This window comes from Papaver somniferum, chromosome 2 (genome assembly GCF_003573695.1).
Source record: "Papaver somniferum cultivar HN1 chromosome 2, ASM357369v1, whole genome shotgun sequence".
Taxonomy (NCBI): domain Eukaryota; kingdom Viridiplantae; phylum Streptophyta; class Magnoliopsida; order Ranunculales; family Papaveraceae; genus Papaver; species Papaver somniferum.
In genome coordinates this window covers 140,631,766-140,653,625 of record NC_039359.1, presented here as the reverse complement: position 1 = coordinate 140,653,625, position 21,860 = coordinate 140,631,766, and the positions used below count along the sequence as shown (strand labels likewise).

Here is a 21,860-nt window from a genome sequence, read left to right as displayed (position 1 = left end):
AACATAAATCAAGAAACACAACAATTAATCATGGATTTTTCACTAAATATATGTCCTAATTATATTATTGAATTGCATACTACAAACCTAACCAACCTAAAAACAACAATTTCATCAAAATCAAAATCAAAATCAAAATCAAATTCAAATTAATTTGAAACCCTAAAATTAGAATCACTTACCTTAGATGATTTTTTGGATGAAATACGAAATTGAAGAATGGATTTGTTTCACCTTGGAGTAACGATGAAATCCTTTTAATTTAATCCAACGAATCGCAATGAGTCAATATGAAAATCGAAAGGGGATAAAAGGGGTTTGAAAGGGTTTTGAGATGATGAAAAAACTAGAGAAGAAGAAGAAGAAGTGTAAAATCCGAGCCAGTTTCTGAGGAATTATACTTATAAAACGGCTACTCAGTTGCCGTATTGGTCAAGTCAACGAGTTGACTGATACGGCTACTCAGTAGCCGTTTGGCACTATTCATACGGCTAATCAGTAGCCGCATCGTGTAGGCAAGGGAAAAGAGGGCACCATAATGAGGTTGCCTTCCTTATGCTATCCATTCCCTTTATTTGAGGGATAGGGAAGGGATTCCCTCTCCCATAGTGCTTGGTTTTAGCCATATTAATTGACTTATCCTTACAAGTTCAAATTTTATTATTTTAATATATGTAGAATACAAAACATATAGTTTGAACAAGTTAGGAAAGATAAGAAAAAGACAAAGAGGCAGAGAATGAAAAGGATTTATATTCAGTAGAATAATCGGGTTACATGTGGATATCATATTTGTAAACAGAAAATCTTAGGTATCTAGTTGGGCCGCACATCAATGGACCATAGGCCCTACAACATTTTTCTCTTTATCAAAAATACAAATATAGTCGAACAAAACTCCAGAAAGTAACAACCGAGATTAGTTGAAGAAAGTAGCTAAAGTTATTAGAGTCTTACAATCAGTTTCAGTCTCAGAAACCCATTGCACTGTTCTGTTTTAGAGAAAGAGAAAAAATGGAAAATGGAGATGAAAAGGTTGTAAACATGAATCTGGTATGTGAGATATTGTACTTCAGAGTTCACAGTGTTCTCCTTTTGAAATTTGATTGTTTGAATCAAGGCGATGAACTTCATTTTTAAGTAACTCATAATGCGGGTCTAAGAGCATAGCTCAGTGGTATCCCATTAACTCCAATAAGGAGGAAGTCAGGGGTTCAATCCCCACCGCCGTAAAGGTTTTTAATAGATAGATGGGTTTTATAGTGGATTTAGCGGTGTTGGGTCTAGCAGTGGGCCAGTCCAACTGGCTGGGTTCGGGTAGGGACCTGGGTCCGGCTTTCGCGTATCAAAAGAATTTTTTTTTTTAATAATATGCCATGTTGAGACTGGTCTGTTCACTTTGGGTAATAGTGCGCACCAATCAGTCTAGTACTGCACAACTCTTCTAACCTCCGAAACTAATCTTCAGTATGACATGGTCCATATGAAGGTGGGAATAATTGTTGGAACTTTTCAATTTTGGATTTGATAAAAGGGTATTCTTGGTTGAGATTAAACCAAAATTCCCTAGACAAACCAAATGCACCATAAGTCCTTCACCAGATTTCTCAAATGCATCAAAATTCCTTGGGACAAATCAAATGCGTCCTTAGAACCGGCATACCTAGCAATCCAAGCCGGAGCACTGGTGTCAAAATATAGGGTTATTTTGGGTAATCCTGAAACTAGCTAACTCATAAATGTCCTAGAATTTATCCATCTCACTCTCAGTCTCAGTGTCTCACTCAAGAAGGAGAAGGAGAAAAGGAAGAAAAATGTCGAGCGTCTTACCGGAGGATATCATAGAGGAGAGAACATACTCACAAGGTTACCTGTCAGATCAATTTCAAGATTCAGGTTTGTATCCAAAAATTGGTATCATCTATTTCAAAACCCTAATTTTATCTTAAAACATCTTAACCATGCTAATCTCATGAACTGATTCAACATCTTGGTTACCAACTTCGATAATGTTCTTCTATCAACAACATCATCACCATTTGTAAGTCATGCTCTAGAGATTGATTATCCATTAAAGTCCAGAAAATGTATGCTTACAATTCTAGGTTCTTCTAATGGCTTGGTTCTCATAGTTATAATAGCACCTTATGAAAATCTTTGCATTTGGAACCCTGCTACCCGAGAATATAAACGAGTACCAGAACATTCAGCCGACTCAGACTCTGTGGCACATGGGTTTGGTTTTGATTGTAAGAATGATGATTATAAGGTGTTAACAATTTCGAGTTCTGATCAAGTTTCGGAAGCTAGTGTTTACTCATTAGCTTCAAATTCATGGAAGGAACTTGGTATTACAACATTTTTTATGAACCCACAATTGGGGGATATCACCACAAATTGGGGGATACTCAGAAAAATAAATACAAAATATTATGAAGTAATTTGAGAAACCCCTTAACCAAATTTTTTTGGTAACGACTAAGTAAACCTTGATTACTTAACTTTTTCCTAAAAAAAGAAAAAGAAATCTTCAGTTTGTGATGATATTTCAATCAGGTTACACTCTTTTTTTTGCTCAAACATTGATTGTGAGGACTGTAGTTGCGGAAAATCCCACAACTACACCCAAAGAAATGATAAGAACACTAAGTCTAAGTCATGAAAATAAACTCAAACATTAATGATATTATACACCTCTTGACACTAGATATGATCTTTACACAAGCTTTGTATGGAGAAAAATGATATTCTTGTTGATATCACAAAGATTTATACATATAAAGAAGATGATGATGATAAGATAACTCTAATGTTTTTCTCTTCTCTAGTGGTGATTTTCTACTCTTGTTCTTGATTGGATTCTTTTCAACCTGCCTCTCTCTTCATTATTTGAACCCTTATATAGTCGGTCATCATGGTAGAAGACAATTGAGTTCACGTGCAAATCTCTGTTAGCTGTTTCCTGCTCATTCTGTCTTATTCGTCAGGCTTTGGGAACATGTCACTATATCTCGCGTTGCAGCTTCGTGCTCTTCGTGTTGTGCTTGCCGTGTGAGTGTTCTTGTGTTTGTCCCCTTTTATCGCGTTGTAGCCCTTCGCCTAATTTCTCTCTTCGCTTATACCAGTAATTATTTTAGTGAGGACGAGACTGTGAGTTAGTTCTGTGCGATATTTCGCCCCTACAAGGACGGTAATGGATGGATCCTTAGAAATGACCTTACCTAGATTACATTTTTGTAATCAAGGAATCCCAAAATTTGTGATATTGTATAACATGTATGTATTGTATACAACATGTGGCCGGAATGTCCAACTAATATGTTAGTTGTGAGGTGTGTACGTGGAGAACAATTCATGAAAGTGGTTCAAAACAATGAAAGTGGATCGTGGTTCAAAATAACATCTCACAGCAGATTCAAAACAACAGACTATCGGTATTGCATTCGTAGACAAAGCAATACCGAAAAATATAATCGGTATTGCATTCAGAGTAAGACCAATACCGACTGCTTAATTGTAAGATTATTTTTGACCTAACTTTAGATTTAAAACCTAAAGAATTCAATCATAACACTAATAAAATTGATGGGAATCAGGGCATTGCCTAAAGCATTTTCTCGTATTAGGTATCATTTTTATAGGAGGCATTAATCGAAGAAGAAATTTTGGAATTGTAGATTACTTAACGATGAAATAAAGGAGTTATGGAAGAAGAGATGAACACGAGAAGGATAAGAAGGAGAAGAGGTGCAGTCGATTTTGAGGGGATACCAAATAAAAATGATTTAGTTTTTCTTTTTAGTTTTTATTAAGGTGAAGGACAGTGTTGACATTTCTTCTGGAAAAAAAACGTACCCCTTAGTTAAAATCCAGCCCCATATAACCGTGAGTATCCCCCAATTGTGGGTTCTTTTTTATATGTTGTTATTTTATTCTTTTATTTTTAAAATTTTAAACAATTAAAAAATATAAAAAATATTTTTATATTATGTTTTCTTAAAAAGCAGTTATAACTGGCGTGAAAACGGGAAAAATTGTTTAAAAAACTTGCATTACAATGTTATTTAGAAGAAAAAAACGTAAAATTCAATTTTACAAAAACAATTATAACATGTGTGAAAACGATTATAACGGGTGTAAATAACACAGTTATTTCCTGTTTATCAATGATATATGAACACGTGTATCGGTGACCCTCACAGACACGCTACATAGGCGTGATTGTTTTAACGACCGTCGGTGCGGGATATGAACACTTAGTTAGCCTGTCATCGGTGGTTATCGGAACTGATATTGACTATTCTTCATCTGTTCCAATAATTTTTACAAGATATCCGTTAAGTTCCGACATATGTTAATAAATTTTTTTTGATGGAAACAGAGCCCCTAAATTTTATTTATTCTGACTACCTCATTCAAAATTGAGGTTTGAAGGATTACATTGATCAATTACATCAATAAACAGGACAATAATAATACAAGATTTACAATTGAAACTTAAAGAAACGATATAAGAAAATCGTACTAAATTTCTGCAGTCCATTCTATAATGGTTTCAAACCGTTTTGTTTCTTGATCATCAAAAATATCAAATGCTTCCATAAAAAGGAAGTAATATCCCAAATTAATTTGTTAACTAACGATCTCCATATATATCTGGTGAAGTATATCGTTTTCATCCATAACATGCTTGATAACAATCCAAATCCACCAAAAAAACCTAACAATAGAATAAGAAAACAAGTCCTGATAGCGTTGTGAAACTATCAGACCGATCAGAAAACCAAAAAATAGTTTAGAAAAAATTTCTTTTATTGAAAGATAAATATATACAAGGAAACAAATCGATTCGTCCGGTAGATCTGAAAAATCAAACAAAAACCGGATGGATCAAGGATATAAGTTTTGATCCATGGACAATATCATCGGATATTAAATACTCCCTCTGTTTCAAAAAGACTTCCTCTATTCCATTTCCGTCTATTTCAAAATTGAGTCCATCTTCTGTTTATAGACATATTTTTCCAATGAACTCTCTAATATAACTTTATTTTTTTTAAATTCATAAACCCTAATTCTTATATTAACAATTTGGTTTCTCTATTTTCCTTTTTTTTTCTTTTCTGACTCATTTTTTTATACTCCATTTCTTTTTTCTTTCTTTTCCATTAATGGTTTAGGTCGAACTGGAAGACAAAAAAGCACGGGAGGAGAAAGATAAATTGGTCTCGTCACAACGATGCTAATTATGATCATGGCGTCTTCATCCCAAACCTTAATCAGATCTGCTTGAATCCAATCAACTCCAACATCACAATTTCAACTTCCCGAATCAATTGAACCAGATGAAGAAGAATGCAAAAACTACTCCGATCTAAGTTAATTAATTAAATCTCTCTTTTCAATCACTATTATTGATTAATGCGTGTATTGCATGATCTCAGTACGAGCAGTTCCAGTTTTTTTGCTATTCAAATAGAAGATTAACTTCATGATCAGATTGTTCTTTAGGTTCTTTCAGTTGTTCAAAGCTCAACTTGTGCATGTACATAAGTTACGGTCACTAGTCAGTAGTGAGTTTTCTCAACAAAAGATGATCTCAGTAGGTAAAACAAAGTCATTTAATCTAATTTACATTATTGAGGATACATTTGCATTTTCTTCTATCAGTTCTGTTAACGGAAATTTAGAATGTATATGGGTTTTTAATAACGTCCTTAAGCATATGACCGATCATCTATGGTTTCTTTTTGAAAGGCTCGGGGTACTTTGTCTTCATCATGTTCATGGTACTTTGTCTTAATCATGTTCATAATCAAAAAGCTTCTCCTCGTATGCACAGTTATGTTTTCAAGAGTATACTTTGATATCCATTTTCAATTTCGCTTACCATATTTGTTAAAATTGATAAATCCAAGGGTTATCTGGAATTGAAATCGAAGAGAAAGAAGCAGAGAAAAGAAAAAAAAAGACCCTAGCGAAACCCTAGAATTGTCAGTTTAACAACGCAAAGAGAAAATAAGTAATAGGAGACACATCATCTAAGAACAAAAATCAACAAACCAATTAGATTGATCCACGTCAACGGTGGGTTTGGCAATGTGATTGACTGATGGGCTGAATAGAATTACTGTTCATAAATTTATTTTTAACGAGACCCGATCTAAAATATTAAAGAAATTTTTATAATTAAGGAAACAAATAGATCTTTCATTCTTTTTAAGAAAAATATATATTTGGCTCCAAAAACTGAATTCCTTATATATTTTGTACTTCATAAATTCGATATCTTTTAATTTTCCTTTTATATTTCGTATATACAATCCTCCTAACAATTTTAGATAGTTTTTGTTGCTAGCATTTTTATTAAAATCAAATAGGTAGGTAACTAAGAGTAGTCAAGTAAAATACTATGGTCTCCTTAATATTTTGACAAAGTCAAAGCGGACAATCTTTTTGAAACGGATGGAGTAATGAGGAAGGAATCCATGGACAATCTTATACGTACACTATCCACACAAGATTGAACCATTTTTTTTAGAGTACAAGATTGAACAAATTTTTTTTAGAGTCCAAATGAGGATGAACTTGAACTCAATATTTTGATGATACATTCTTATTATTAAACAATAGAATTCTACCAAAAATGAGCACCATCCGATATATCAAACCTCACCATTTACGGATTTTAATTTCAACCCTAAGTTTCGACGGTTAATTTTCAAAGTAGTAGATGGTGGTGTTATAGGTCTCGGATTGTGCTCATTTTTGGTAGAAATCTAGAATTTAATAAGAAGAACATATCATCAAAATATTGGACTCAAATTCTCTATGGTTTGGACTCTAATTATTATTTTTTGGTTCAATCTTGTATGGATAATGTACATATAATAAGATTGTCTATGAATCCTCCCTTTTAAAGAATATCCTATAATTATCTGTTATGTTATTCTATATATGTTACAAGACCAACCAAAAATCAAGTTGAATGATTCAAACTGATCATCATCACATTTTCTTGTTCACGACAATTCCAATATGCTTGCTAGTTGTTCTTTTATTTTAAATCTTTGAAAGTTCTCCAATAATTAGACCTAGAAAAATAAATTAAAGCGAAGACTTAGTTTGATAAATTTTGAAAAACTATCAAGAGGGAGTACACAATTTGCTATCTAGCTCGATATTGTCATTGTTAAGCTATTTGTTAGTAGACTTTAGGATTGCTAAAAATACTATAAATGAAATTACCAAAACTAACCTTGTCTTGTCGAAACGAGTAATACATGTTATTCCATATACGTTCCTTAAAAAAGACACTCCGATAAAATATTCGTATGTGTTCCAATAATTTTAGATAATATTCTAAATTTTCGATATAGTGTCAGATTGACAACCTATGGTGAACGATTTCGCTTCGCTATAACTTAATTGTAGCGAAATCCATTTACTTTGGCGTTCTGTGTCGCTTAAATGTAACGGTACCCCTTAGCAACACTTGATCACATCTGATGCGCCTTGTAGCGAAGATTATAGTGAAATCCTACTACTCTGGCATTCTACTTAAATTTTTTTTACATTTTTAGGAAAGTTTTGACCAATTCAAGCAACATTAACTAAGTTTGAAGCATACTTGAGTAGCCAAATATTCTTCCTCTGATTGTGGTTGGTAAAACCTATCATTTTCGTCTTGAGTTTGAGTAAAAAATAAATTCACCATCTAACAAATAACTCATATCCGGATCGTTGTGAAGATTAGCTAATATTCTAGGATCGTTGTGAATTTATTCTAGTAAAAAATAAATTCACCATCTAACAAATAACTCATATCCGGATCGTTGTGAAGATGAAGATTTTGATGGGCTATCATATCTTGACTCACTAAATTCATGTTTACCAAACTCAAAAAAATGTTTTTTTTCTCCATCTTCTTTTTCTTTTTCTTCTGCTACTTTACTCTCTCAATATTCTACTTCTTCTTATCTCACTAATTATCTTAACTTAATTATTTAATTAATTATTACACTAACTAATCATTATATAAAATTAATCAGAAGGGTAATTTTGATATTAATATAAATATTTGGATAAGGGATGACTTACGGTCACTTCTAAATGTCTTACACCAAATAAAATAATGGTCACTCAAGAAAACAATGGTCCCAAAAAATCGTTGATTTTTATCCTTGTAACATTATGGGCTTTGTTCTATAAACTTCTTATGGACTCGTTCTCTTCGGACCGATCAACAGGGCATCACAGCCGCCTGTATGAAAACATGACATTGGCATCCACAAAGACCACCACAGCCGTCACACTTGGGGAATTGGTACATCATGAATTCATGAATCATGATCCTCAATTTTGACTGGAATTTTCACTTTAGTTTAGAATACAGTATCTAATCCTTATCACAAGCAATAGCATGCACCCATAAGGTCGTATCTTTTTGTAACCTCTACTTTTCAACGAGCCTTTCCCAAGTCGGTTAACAGATATTCTAGAAAATATTCTGAAATAAATGAAGATTGAGTGGGAGAACCAAAATCAAAATACTTTTGAATATAAATACCTCAAGTCAAATGACAAATCCTCATCGCACTGAATTCACGTATCTATATATAGTAAAGAAACTTGAGAGCAAATATATACACACATAAGAAAAAAGATTTTGTTTCCATCATTACAAACCCATGGAAAGCCAATGTTCACTTCTCTTCTTTTTCACCATTTTCGCATCTTGCATTTTCAATGTCTGTCTTTCTAGTGAGATTCATCTTCTTCGACCAAAACATGGATCGGCAGGTGCGTGCAGTCCCTATGCATGGGATTTCCTGTGATAGTTGGCGTCTTGGTGTAGAAACTAATAATATTCGGTATTGGAAAACAATTCCGATTGAATGCGAGAAATATGTTGGTCATTATATGCTCGGTCATTTATACCGGAAAGACTCGAATATTGTTGTTTATGAAGCTATCCAGTATGCTCAAAGTATTGACTTAAGGGGATCTGATGGGAAGGACATGGGTTTTTGATGTTGATGAGACTTCGTTGTTTAATCTTCCTTATTTTGCTAAGCATGGATTTGGGTAAGTTCGTCACTTTTATCTTAGTGCATATATTCTTACATCTGCTTACATGCATATTTTTAACGTAGAGATTAAAACTAGTGCAGAGTTCATCTTCGAAAAATAATAATTAGTGCAGCGTTGATTCTAAATTTTAAACAAGCATGATCGGAAACATCCATGAGCTTGCGACCGTATGGATGATTTAGGGTGTCGTTTAGGCTAATAAATTTTCCATTCAAAAGTAACTCTCCTGGATGGAACTCTCCTCCTGACAGATTTTTGGTTAAAAAAATAATTAGGGTGTTCATGTATGGAAGTGCATGGGCTGCACTAAAAATGGCACACACTCTTTAAAATTGCTTTTTATGTTTCACAGAAACTTTAGAACCAGAAATGGTTATAATTTACTAAAATCATTCGCCTAATCAAGCTCAAAGTTGAAAATGAAAAATGGTTCTTTTAACAATATTAATTAGTGAAGTATCAACGTACAAGTGGTGAGTGTGGATTCTACAAGTTGGGTCCTTGGAATATTCAATGCTGGTGTAGGATTGTAGGTTGGGTAAGATGGAATGTTGACAAGGATGTTCGGCAAAGAGCTGACATAACAATTACGATGCGAAACAGTTTCGAACTAGTGTACGAAAATGGGCACAAAAGCGCAATCCATTAGATTTTGCCGAAAGCAATATAAAAAAAGGATCCTCAATATCATCTTTAACTAATGATGGTGGAATATATGTTTAATTTCAGGGCAGAAATATTTAATCCAACTCTATTCTATGAATGGGTAGATAGTGCAAAAGGGCCAGCATTGCCGGCAACTCTAATGCTGTACAGGAAAGTCATCTCTCTAGGTTTCAAAGTGGTATTCCTAACAGGACGAACAGAAGCTCATAGAAAGGGTACTGAAGCTAATCTTAAGTGGGCTGGTTACCCCACTTGGGAAAGACTCATTTTGCGGTATGTTTCTTTCTTCTATTGATATTTCGTCATCTCTTTTTGCAACACTAAAGTGTAGAATGACGCACATTTGAAAGTGCCTGGAGTGCTTTCTGTTGTGCCATTGTCGCTGGCCTCTTAAGTTCTTACAAATATATATATAGTTGAGTTGACTCAGGACAGGTGAGGTACGCTAGAGAAACATATTGTTCATGTTTTTTTTTTCTTTTTTACTTGCAGAGGTGCATCGGACTCGAAATCAACAGCGATTGCTTACAAATCAAATGAGAGGAAAAAGCTTGAAGAAAAGTACGGGTACAGAATTCATGGAAACATTGGGGATGAGTGGAGTGATATTATTGGGACCAATATTGGCAATAGAACTTTCAAGTTGCCTGACCCTATGTACTACGTTGGTTAGATCGAAGCATTTTGTCACTGTTGTTAAATTTGTAGGGTTATGCACTAATGTTATGAATAAGAACCAAGGAAATGTGGTTGTTTTTCTTTTTATTCTCCCTGTTCGCGTTCATGGTTGCAACAATTTTACATGATTCTGGGGACTTGTGTTCGAGATCCCGTTGGAACAATTAATTAGCTTTCATAGAAGTGTTAGCAGGAGAACATTAGAGAGCCCGACATTTCCACCCTTATGAGGTAGGAGTTCAATTTTTTTTAATCCCTCCCTCGTCCCAATATTTCAAACTTTGAGTCGCTAATATTAACACCCAACAATTTTACCACTGTACTACATTCACGCCTATTTGGGACAAGAGTTTTAATCCCAGCTATCGCTTGTGGATCATCAATGTTCTCGTGACCATCTAAACAAACATATTCCTCATGATCATCAAAATAAATAACAAAAAGAAAAGAAATATCCCTCATTTTTCCTTTTTGAAGCAAAATATCCCTCCTGCAACTAAATGAAAAAAAATGCTTAAAAAAAAAGCATGAAAAATGCAAAAAAGAAAGAAAGATAGAAACCTCACCTTGATTCCTAAATGCACGGGTGCAGTGTCTTTACATAACTATAGACCTATTAGTTTAATTGGTAGTGTCTATAAGATTGTCTCCAAAGTGTTAGCTGAAAGAATGAAATTAGTTCTTCCGAATATTATTTCCGATTGTCAGGGGTATCATTCATGGATGGAAAATTCAAGATGGTATTCTAATTGCTCCGGAACTCATCGATTCAAATATTAGACAACAAAATATTGGTTTGATATGTAAAGTGGATTTTGAAAAAGCGTTTGACAACGTAAATTGGAATTGTGTTGGTTTGACTCTTCAAAAATTTGGTTTTGGTTCCAAATGGAGAAGATGGATAAATTAGTGTACCACAACTCCTAGATTCGTTGTTTTGTTGAAAGGCGAAGTAACTGAGATTTTTAAAAGTCAGAAAGGTATCAGGCAAGGTGACAAGTCTAAAAAGGTATCAGGCAGGGTGACCCAATTTCACCATTCTTATTCATTTTAGTTGCGGTGGTTTTGTCTTTGATGATCAAAAAAGCTACGGAAGATGGACATATATTGGGTTTTCAGGTGAGTTTTAATGGTTTGATAATAAATAATCTTCAATTCGCTGACGATTTAATTAAATTTCTCAAAGATGATACAGATCAAGTTAATTTGAAGAGCATTCTTTTAGGTTTTGAAACTGTCTCTGGTTTAAAGGTAAATTTTAGAAAAAGCACAATAATTTGATTAGGTCAAATGCATAATGGGGAACTGTGTGCATAGTTATTTGGATGTTGTTTGACTCAACTGCCAATCAACTATCTTGGAATTCCTCTTGGTAGTAAATTGAAATGCAAGACAGTTTGGATTGAGATTATTCAATGTTTTCATCAAAGATTAGCTAGTTGAAAGAGGACTTACTTATCCAAGTGTCAAAGATTAGTACTGATTCAAAGTGTTTTGTCAAGCTTACTGGTTTATTATCTAGGCATGTTTAAAATGTCATCCGATATTTCTAAGGAGATTGAAATAATCATACGCAAATTTTTGTGGGGGATCTAGTAATTCAACTAGGAAAAGAAGTTGGATTTCTTGATCTAGAGTTTCACTTCCAAAACGCGGGGGAGAAATAGGCATCAAAAAGCTGAAACTGGTAAATAAGGAATTACATGCTAAATAGATTTATCCTTACGAGTCTGAGAAGCATGCCCTGTGGAGAAGGATAGTAAATCAGAAATTTGGTGGTACGCATGATGCTTTATTTCCTTATACGACTAATATCTATATTTGTCACAACTTATGGAAAGGAATTTTGAAATCCAGAGATTTTGTAAAATTTAAAACCAATTTGACTAGAGGCAATATAATGAGTATTAAATTTTGGGATGATGAGTGGGCTGGTGAGTGTAGATAATGAAATTTGTATAAGGGGAAAAGTGTCATTTCAATACCATAGACAAAACTCAACTCTCACGGGAGATATTAAGCCCTTGGTCCTCAAGGCACCCATAACCACGATTTCTAGTATACGTTCCCGCGAGACATTGTTGGTCGTGATGCAGTGATTCCTAGCTCACATCCTCGACGAGATACTGCTGGTGATCATGTAGGTTCTGTAAAGCGTAAAACTTCCCCGACATACTTATGAACCAGAACAACCACAATTCCAGCATGTCTTCGCTAGACATAGCTGATTGCGTTGGATGATTCCTAGTATACATTCCCGAGAGATACTGTTGGTCATGTAGGCTTTCTACATGCATAAAAACGTCCCCGATGGACTTATGACCCAGAGCGGAGACATATATATCTCCTGTAAGAACGAGTCACCCTATTTGAGATCAAGGACCGATTCATAGTACATCATCGCGAGATACATTGGTCATGTCTACTCTAGGCTCTGACTCAACTTACTGAGGCTTCCAAATAATTCCTAGGACATCCCCGTGGGATATGCTGGTTATTCTGCCTCTGGGCCCTTTCGACAGACTCCTAAAATATCCTTCTGAGATGTACTGGTCATGTCGATCCCTTAAATACGGACACAATTGATTCCTAGCACGTCTTTGAAAGATACGCTAGTCAAATACAAGTGAGCCGAAGTCTCGCAAAGATATTATCAGGCGCGCAAGCCTTCTTTTCTCTCCTAACCATGTCCCAGTTGACTTCAGAGAGATTCCGTCGCATTGGCCAAGTCTAGAACAAACTCTATCGCGTCGGCCAACTCTCAGATGTCTCCAAACCCGTCGGCCAAATATCAGACAGCCTCAAACCCGTAGGCCAAATATTAGACGACCTGAAACCTGTCAGCCAAATCTCTGACAGCCTCAGTCGCGTTGGCTAAATCTCTGACAGCCTCAGTCGCGTCAGCTAAACCTCAAAAAACTTCAGTCGCGTCATCCAAACCTCAGATGGTCTCATCCGAACTAAGTTATCTCGTCTGAAGAGTTTTATGCGGGCATAAAACTCAGGCACAAGCCTCACCTAGAGCTCAAGACTATTTCTCAGCGCCTCAAACACGCTCGCATCTAGTAAATTGGGCATGGAATGTACATGTCTATCCAAAAACGTGGATAAGCTCTCTTGAGCTCTGAATGCTCAACAAAGGGACCCACAAGCAATAATACTGGCTCCACGTGACATATGTGACCGACCATAGAGAGAGGGAGCTCAACATCAGCTTTTCTCACATTCCACACACAATTTGTTCCATGTCTTTTCACGTGACTCATCCTAGTCATTCTCACAAATCATAGAATATTTCTCTGTATTGGCTAACTCGCCTAAAGAGAGTATATTTTTCTCTCGACACATCATCACAAAACTGACTCAGCTTCATACAAATTGGGGGATATCAATTAGGGTTTTCATCTGGCGGTCTACGACACGTGTGATAAATACCGGGCATATTTCTCACCGCAAAAGAGAGTAAAGGCGGTGGAATAATGAGATAAACCCGATCTAGTTTATCTCTATCTGATCCCGAAGAGACGGGAGAAGTGCTCTGTGCGTCAAGTAATCCCTATCTTTACCGACCTGAGATTAGAGAATTCATCTATAAATTTGTCATATATTTCTCCAAGCTAACACAACTTTCTCATAAAACTCTCAGAGCTGTTCTTCTTAAAACCCTGGAATTCTCTGATTCCCTCTTTATCTGCTTCTCTCCCTAAGACCAGCCCTAACCTCTCCCGTGACTGAAGCAGCCTTTGGACGGCCACTGTGCATGGTTTAAGCGAAAAATTTTCGTGTTCAACCTCCCGTAACTCACTTTCAGAAACCCTAGAATCCCACTTTACCTTCTCACCGATTTTAGGTAACTACAATGAGTAGTCTTTGAAAATTGTTTTCCCTAATTTATTTCATCTGTCGAGGAGAAAAAATTCCATGGTTAATGAGATGATTTTTCTCTGTAGGGAGCATTCACCCTGCATTTTTCTAGACATTTAAATGAAAGCGAGTTAAAAGATCAGGTGACTAATTTTCTTCAGATCATTAGTGAGCCGTCTGTTTCAGGGAATAAAGATTCAAGGCAATGGAGATATGGTGACAAGTTTTCAGTGGCTAATGCTTATTCGACACTATAAACAAATGGTCTATTAAGTTTTCCCGATAAGCAACTCTGGAATTCCAAAATTCCCCTGAAGATATCCTTTTTAGTTTGGACCCTCTGTTACAGTGGAGCCAACCCTTGATAAGTTATATGCTACTGGATTGATTCAAGATCCCAAGTATCTCATATGTGGTCGGATGATGGAGCCGAATGAACATTTTTTCATTCACTGCAGCTACGTTTTTGAGGTATGTACATACTTTATGAATAGTTTTGGTATCAAGTGGGTTTTATCTGTAAATGTCAGGTATAATCCATGGGAATGGGGCGAAAAAAAATCAAAGAATTCTAAAAATATGAAATTTGGAGGCTATCTGGTGGTTGGAAGAACGCAATGCTAGATTATACAATAATTATAGAAAAAGATCTGAATCAAATGATTATTATTGAATTGAGGTTTTAAGTCTAACATGTTTTCAGGTTTTACTTTGTCCAATCTGTTGTGTAATTGGGATGTTGTTGTGCACACATCTGGGTAACCTTTTGTAATGGTTAGTGTTTTTTTATGTCACTATCTTGGGGACTCAAATTTTATAAAATTTGCCCTTTTGCTTTCAAAAAAAAATAAAAAATAAACCGGACCCGATATAACGTTTGGAGGGAAACAGGAAGGACAATTCATACAAGTCCACTATATAAATCGGTCTCAGCGTCTGAAATCTCTCTTGCCTGTTCCCTGTCTCTCTAACTCGCAGAAAGAATAGAACCACCCGGTCCACCCCGCCAAAAACCTAGTCTAACTCACTAATTGACAAGGTTTTTTACTTCTTCACTATTTATTTCATCTCCGGCCAAAGCCTTTTCGACTGTTTGCCGCACCGAACGTCCTAGTTCCGTCTGGGTCTACATCATCACTTCTCCGCGCTGTCCTCCCCTTACATATCAACAGGTACAGAACCTTGTGCTTCTTTTTGTTTCTTGGCTAATGGTTAAGGAATGACTTTGGTATCGGAGAATCAGACTGAGCTATACGGTTCTTAATCGTTACATTATAGCATGAAGTTTGGGACTTGACTTACTTTAATGAAACACCTATCAACTGTTTGTTAAAATGTCTCATAGAATTTTTATTCTCTGTTAACATGTTTTTGTATTTTTAATGAATTTTTCCTCTTTTTTCCCCTTGTTTGTCTTGAAATCATTACGATATACAACGTGTTGATGCTAATTAGTTCTGATGTGGTTCGTCGCCTTTTCTTGATTGCAGAACCTAGATATTAATAGTAAAACAATTGCTATGGTTTTGCATATCTTCTGCCCAACAGGGAAATCCAAAAATAATTCACTAACATATTTGTATCTATCACCAAAACATAATAAAGGCATATCTGTGACTGTGAAGAGTCACTGTGAGCTACTTCTACTTCTAAAATTCTACTAGAATACTTCAAAAATGTAGTAATTTCTAATCAACACCAAAATATAGAAGACAACACTCCTAAACCCTGAAAGCACGGCAGCACGATTTTTTCTCTTTCCCTAGCTTTCTCAAACTTTCGGCTTGCTTGCTGTGGCCGTGTGGTACTCCAAAAGCTCTGCCAAAAAGCTTAACTTCCTCCCTTGAGTTCTTGGGTCCCCTCCAAAGAACCGTATTTTATCCAAGTGTTGCCTTGAGAGCAAGTTGATCAAATGGAAAATATTCATCCCCGGATTCCTCAATTCAAGCTCTTGCTGTCTTTGTAAACCACAGAGCAGTGATCTTTCATTCCAGGTACCTCATAAACCCGTGTATCATCAGTAACTGAACCAACAAGCATGGCTATTTTATCATAAGATTTAGGAGCTGTTCTCTTTGTTTGCTTGCTCTTGCCTGCAGCAATTAGATCTGTACCCATTTTGGACTACTTTCCTCCGACAGTCAGAAAATGTTAGGCTTTTTTTCAGGAGGAAACTCGTTGCCTTTTTTTATTTTTATTTTAAATTATGCTGCATGGATTTGAGATTGAATTTGGGTTTTGTTTTGTTTTCTAAATGTTTAGTATAGGTTCAATTAACATGTGAACTAGGGCTTTGTTGTTTAGTTGCTCTTCTCAATCCTACCCACCAAAATATAATAACTAATCAATCAATCTCTTTTTTTATGTTTTATACAAACTAAAAACAAATTTTAGCACTCTAAAAATATCTTATTATTCTGGATTGTGTAGAGCATTTTGATATCTAAGACCAAGAAAAACTGTGTGTTTAAATTGAGGATGGCTTCGTATCGAGATTATCTGTTAAGTGGTTTTGCATAAATCAAAAGATGTGTTTATGTTGGTCTTAAAAGACTTAGTGTGTACGAAATTATGTAGCTCTTCTAGGTTTTTAAAGTTTTTTTTTTTGGATCTTGCAGATGGCATATAGAGGGCGTGGACAAGGATGGGGTCGCGGAGGTTTTGGTTCCTATGGACGTGGAATCCCAAAGCCTTTTATTCTTTTCCCAGCGAGTAAACCCAAGTTACCCTGTATATGTTGATAACTTATCACACCTGCATCCAGTGATTCGGTTTTACAAAACATTAGTAACGTATTTTTATTCATGAAAATAGGAAATTAACAGGATTTTTGTGGCTTTAGTTCAACATTATGTTTAGGGTATAGAATAAAACCACCAAGGATCTATTTATTTATTAATAATGAAAAAGAATTCCAAATTTAATTGTAATTCATGTGATTGCAGGAAGATGTAGTGTTACCTGATATCAATTATGTCAAAGAGGAAACGGCCTTAGTCGTTGCAAACAAAAAACTGCAGATTTATTGGAAATCATCTCCTTATTATCTAAAGAAGCCAACAAAGAGTAAGCTAGTTAGCAAAACTTTCGCATTTTTTTTTGTAATGCGAATTAGCATTTTTTAGTTACTCCTCCTAATCTGACTACCTGAAACTGATTCATTTTATACATTTTTTATGAATTATATAAGTGAAATTAACATCTTATTGTCAGCTACCTCTGGATAAAACTGGAAATATGGCAGGAAAGAGTTTAGGTTATCCAACGTTAACTCAGTGTTCTGGAAAAAGCTACAACAAGGTCATATTTAGGAGAAGTCGCTGATTGAGTAGGTATATGTGACCAGGCAGATTCTGTAGTTTAATTTTATCACATACAGTCAGCAGATTCAGCACCATTTTCTTCATACAATTTTGGTCTCTTCCTATCTGAAAGATAACTACTGATGTACTAAAACCTGACCTCTACATGAAGAATGTGAACTTTAATTAGAACTTCAGCTATTAATTTAATAATTAAGAATCATAATCGATCCTACAACTCAGTTAGTATCCTTTTTAACCTCTTGCTTACAACGTATGATTGTTCTTAAACCATTTGATCGAGGGGTATAAAAACTGAAAACAGTGGATACTATTTGTCACTCTTTTACTTGCTTCATCATGCCTATGTGAAGAAACGTTTCCGCATGTTAGCTTTTGATATATTAGATGTAATGTTTCTAGGGTTTTTTCTCAGAAAGCGGAGAGAATGATATCAAACTGTACTCAGAGCTTAAAAAGGAATGTTTCCCTGCAGAGCTTAAAAAGGAATGTTTCCCTGCAGAGCTATTTGAAGGTAAATAATCTAAACAACATAAGAAATCGTCAAAGTTATTCTTGATACATTTTTGAAATACTATCTCATTTCTTCTTTACTTAAGTTGCATCTTACTTCTCTAGCCTTGTAGACTCCCTATTGATATGTGAATTCGTTTGTTAGGTAAGAAAAAGGTGGATTCCAACGAAAGCAAAGGGTTTTCATCTCAAAACTACGGTAATGGTGGAAAACATTTTCTTAGCACTCGTAGTTAAATGTGAACCTTTTGCTTATACGAGATAGCATATTTCGTCAATTTAATTCTGTTTTACATTCGCAGATGCAGACCAATTGAAGTTTGACGACTTTATCTATCGTGAACAGAAGTACGAGGTAATTAGATTTTCAATTTCCTTTAACTAAATTCAAGCCTCAAGTCTGCTTCTTAAACGATGAATTGTTATTATTTCCTGTGTAACCTTCTCATATTGTTTTCTTTTGCGCCTCTATATGATGGTTTGCTATATTTCCTATGTAACCTTATCATATTGTTGTAATTCTGTCTTCTTTTCGCTCTTTATTTGGTTTGCTGGATTTCTTTTGTTGCTCCATTCCCTGTTCTCTAGTTTGATCTTCTGCAAGATGCGTGTAAACGTTTTTATTTCTCAGGATCGAGAAAGTGAAGGTAGGAATGAAAAGAAAAAAGAGAATGAGAATGAGAGTGACAATGAAGAACAGGAGGATGAGGAGGAAAGTAGCGAAGAGAGTGAGTGTGACCATGATAAGGTTTGTACTATAAACCTTAATTGTGTGTGTCACAGTGTCTCTGCTATTTTTAGTCCAAAGTTAAGACTCCAGTATGATTTTTCCCACTGCCTTAGATCAAATTAGTCTCAAACTCTTATATCACTTCTTGCTAACATGCATCAAAAGATTTTATAACGAACTGTTTCTTTAATGTCAAGTACTTGATGCTGTGCTTCAGATGATAATTCTAAGCTAATATTGTTCTTGACATAATCTCTACTATTGTATTCCTTAAGGAGCAACAAAATCTAGTTCTCAACATTAGGATATCATGACTTATGCGTAGTTTTGCAGGTTGAAAATCCTGACGACAATGACAATGATTATAATCAGCAAGAAGATGATAATCCTGATGGTAAGTTCCTTTATACCCCAATCTTCTTTCGCATTTTGGATATGATCATAACCAAGCATATTCGTTTGCCATTACATTGCTGATGCAATTATCTTTATCTTGTGTTTCAGATGACAATACCTATGATGATTGATGTTGCTGTGGTTGCATCAAAATCCAGTCATTGGCAAAGTTGGAATTACAAGTTTTGGCAATTCAAACTTATTAGGGAGTTCTGTCGCGGGAAATTCAGATTTTGGCAGAGTTGGAATCTCGAGCTTAGGTACCTCTGTCTTATCGGTGGTCCTGGTAACTGATTGTTGGTGATTCACATGGTGAAAATCAATTGTTACTGTGCCTAATAATAAAAACTTGTAATTATATTGGTAGTTGCCAGAGTTGCTTTTAATTTTCACAATCATAAGTAGATTTCAGTTGGGAAATAGCTGGTGAGATGTCGATCATTCTTATCAGCTGGCAACTGTTCTATCATCTAAATTTATTATGGGTTGTTGATTCAAACTTTGTACACATAATAAATTTATATCTTTATATCCTTGTTCTCGTTAAACCTACACTGAAATTTTGGTTTGATTAAAAAATATATATATACATGTAACATGCGCATGCAAAATCTTCTTAACTCTAGGGGTGTAAATAATACCCGAAAATACTCGGTCTGGACGTACCCGTCTGAGCCCGCCTGTACCCGAAGTAGCCCAAAGCCTGTTATGGCCCGTCATGGGTCACCCGGCCTGGCCTGGATTAATTTATTGGGCGGTCTTGGACTTTGCAATTAATTATGATGCTCGGCCTGATATCCGACCTGATGCCAGGCCTGAAAGCCTTCTACGTGCCATTAATCATTTAATATCCTCTTAAAAAGACTTAAAAGTTACCATTTTATAATTGTCAATTTTGTGTCAAAAAAAATAAAATATATAGTTGTTTTTTCTTATAATTAGCCTTTTCAAAACATTAATGTTATAAATTTTCTTATTGGAAAGTTTATTTTTACTCTAATTAATTATTTATTATAGGATAAAATTAAAAGTTTGTCATTGTAATTTAAATATAAAATAATACTATCACTTACGGTATGCAACAGGATCTAAGAAACCTTATGGAAGAGATGAGGATGAGAAGAATTTAGAAGTGGAGATCACTGTGGATGTTACCCAACCTCTAAAATATGGCATTGATGATTATGAAGATGAATCTACATCCCACTGGCTCGAGCTAGCTTATTCTCTCACTGGTATTGCTTTCTGCAAAGTCTGCAGAACTCTTGATCACCCTGGTCTATTATGCATTGAAGAAGAAGAAGACAACTCCCAAAGAACTCCAGTCAAACAATACACTTCCATCCCTCTAAACAAGTTCCCATCCACACCCAATTCTCCCCTATCATCCAACAAAACCATCACTCCCCCAACTAGCCCAAACATACCACCATTACTTCATTATTACACTGATAAAACTGGAGCTGAAGAATTTGCTATCAAAATGAGGAAAGCACAACATACTACTCTTCTCATAAATCACTGTGAAGAACTTGATGGTCCACCACAACATTTGATTTTTCAAGCTGGGATGGATAAACCAATCACTGGAGAAATTCCAACCTCAAACCTTGATGCCTTAACTTGTCAAAAAAGACATAAGAAGCTGATGGAGAGCTACAAAAACAAAGACTCTCAGGGAAAGAAGAAATCCAACATTAAGACTGCAGCAAGAAAGAGATCTAATAATGTTGCCAATCCCACTGAGCCTAAGGAAACCCTGGATCCTACAACCATCTTCCCAACCACTGCACCTTACCAACCAATTAACAATAGTGGAACCCAAAACATCCCCACCTTAGCTGCCATCCAACAGCAGATGATGGAGGATCACTCCAGAGAAAAAAGATTATTATGGGAGAGGAGAAGAAATGATCTAAAATTAAAAGTTGTCGATGTTGATCAACACCCCCACCTTGTGGATCCTAAACGTAAACTGTATGAGCCAGAGGACCAAACAATGCAGTGGAATGCATACCACTCAGCTAAGAGGTACAACAACCAGCAAACAATGGATGAGGAACAACTATCAAGCATTACTACTCGCAATCTGGAGGGAGATAATTTGCCGACAAACAACCAGGTAACTGACATCATAATCTAGTTATATAATTACACTCACAACATCTTAACTATGAGGATTGACCTTTGGTTAACTGTCAGTTACTTTGCTAGGATATCTTACTCATTCCTAGGTTACAAAATCATCATTTTCTCATATCCTATTATATCTTATTTTTGGAAATTTTACTCTGTCATAGCTTGGAATTGTCAAGGATTAGGACAAGATGACACTATTAGATACCTAGACAGCATGCTAAATAAACATAATCCAGAAATAATCTTCTTATCTGAGACCAAACAACAATCTAAAAATCTAAAAAAACTCCTAGGAAATATAGGAGTCACTAATTTCTGGTTTGTAGAACCAAAGGGAAAATCTAAAACAACTGGAGGACTAGTTCTTGCTTGGAAAACCAACCTAGATGTCACCATTGAGGATTTCTCTGACCATCATATCAATGCCATCATAAAACCTTTACATGGTGAACCTTGGC

The 21,860-nt window shown here is 35.4% G+C and overlaps 1 protein-coding gene and 1 pseudogene across 5 annotated transcripts; both read left to right on the top strand.

The window, feature by feature from the left end:
• The first annotated feature begins 8,632 nt into the window (after positions 1 to 8,632).
• On the top strand, positions 8,633 to 10,524 carry LOC113354032 (annotated as a pseudogene).
• Positions 10,525 to 15,267: 4,743 nt separating this feature from the next.
• Positions 15,268 to 19,687, top strand: LOC113354031 (glutamic acid-rich protein-like). 5 transcript variants are annotated; one of them, XM_026597483.1, is made up of 9 exons: positions 15,268 to 15,473; positions 16,920 to 17,013; positions 17,247 to 17,367; positions 18,040 to 18,138; positions 18,283 to 18,336; positions 18,440 to 18,492; positions 18,769 to 18,885; positions 19,201 to 19,261; positions 19,372 to 19,687. In XM_026597483.1, the coding sequence occupies exons 2-9, from the start codon at positions 16,972 to 16,974 to the stop codon at positions 19,392 to 19,394; spliced, it is 570 nt and encodes a 189-aa protein (XP_026453268.1). In that variant the 5' UTR covers positions 15,268 to 15,473; positions 16,920 to 16,971; the 3' UTR covers positions 19,395 to 19,687. The 5 variants fall into 5 exon arrangements, with proteins under 5 accessions (XP_026453268.1, XP_026453267.1, XP_026453265.1 ...); XM_026597482.1 differs by having other exon boundaries at positions 16,920 to 17,031; positions 18,446 to 18,492; XM_026597480.1 differs by having other exon boundaries at positions 16,920 to 17,031.
• The last annotated feature ends 2,173 nt before the right edge of the window (positions 19,688 to 21,860 follow it).

Bases quoted from the DNA above. Each gene is read 5' to 3' on its own strand.
- LOC113354031 (XM_026597480.1), top strand. From the start codon at position 16,972: ATGGACGTGGAATCCCAAAGCCTTTTATTCTTTTCCCAGCGAGTAAAC. The intron at 18,886-19,200 runs GTTTGTACTATA...GTAGTTTTGCAG, and splicing joins GTGAGTGTGACCATGATAAG to GTTGAAAATCCTGACGACAA. The intron at 19,262-19,371 runs GTAAGTTCCTTT...CTTGTGTTTCAG, and splicing joins AGAAGATGATAATCCTGATG to ATGACAATACCTATGATGAT.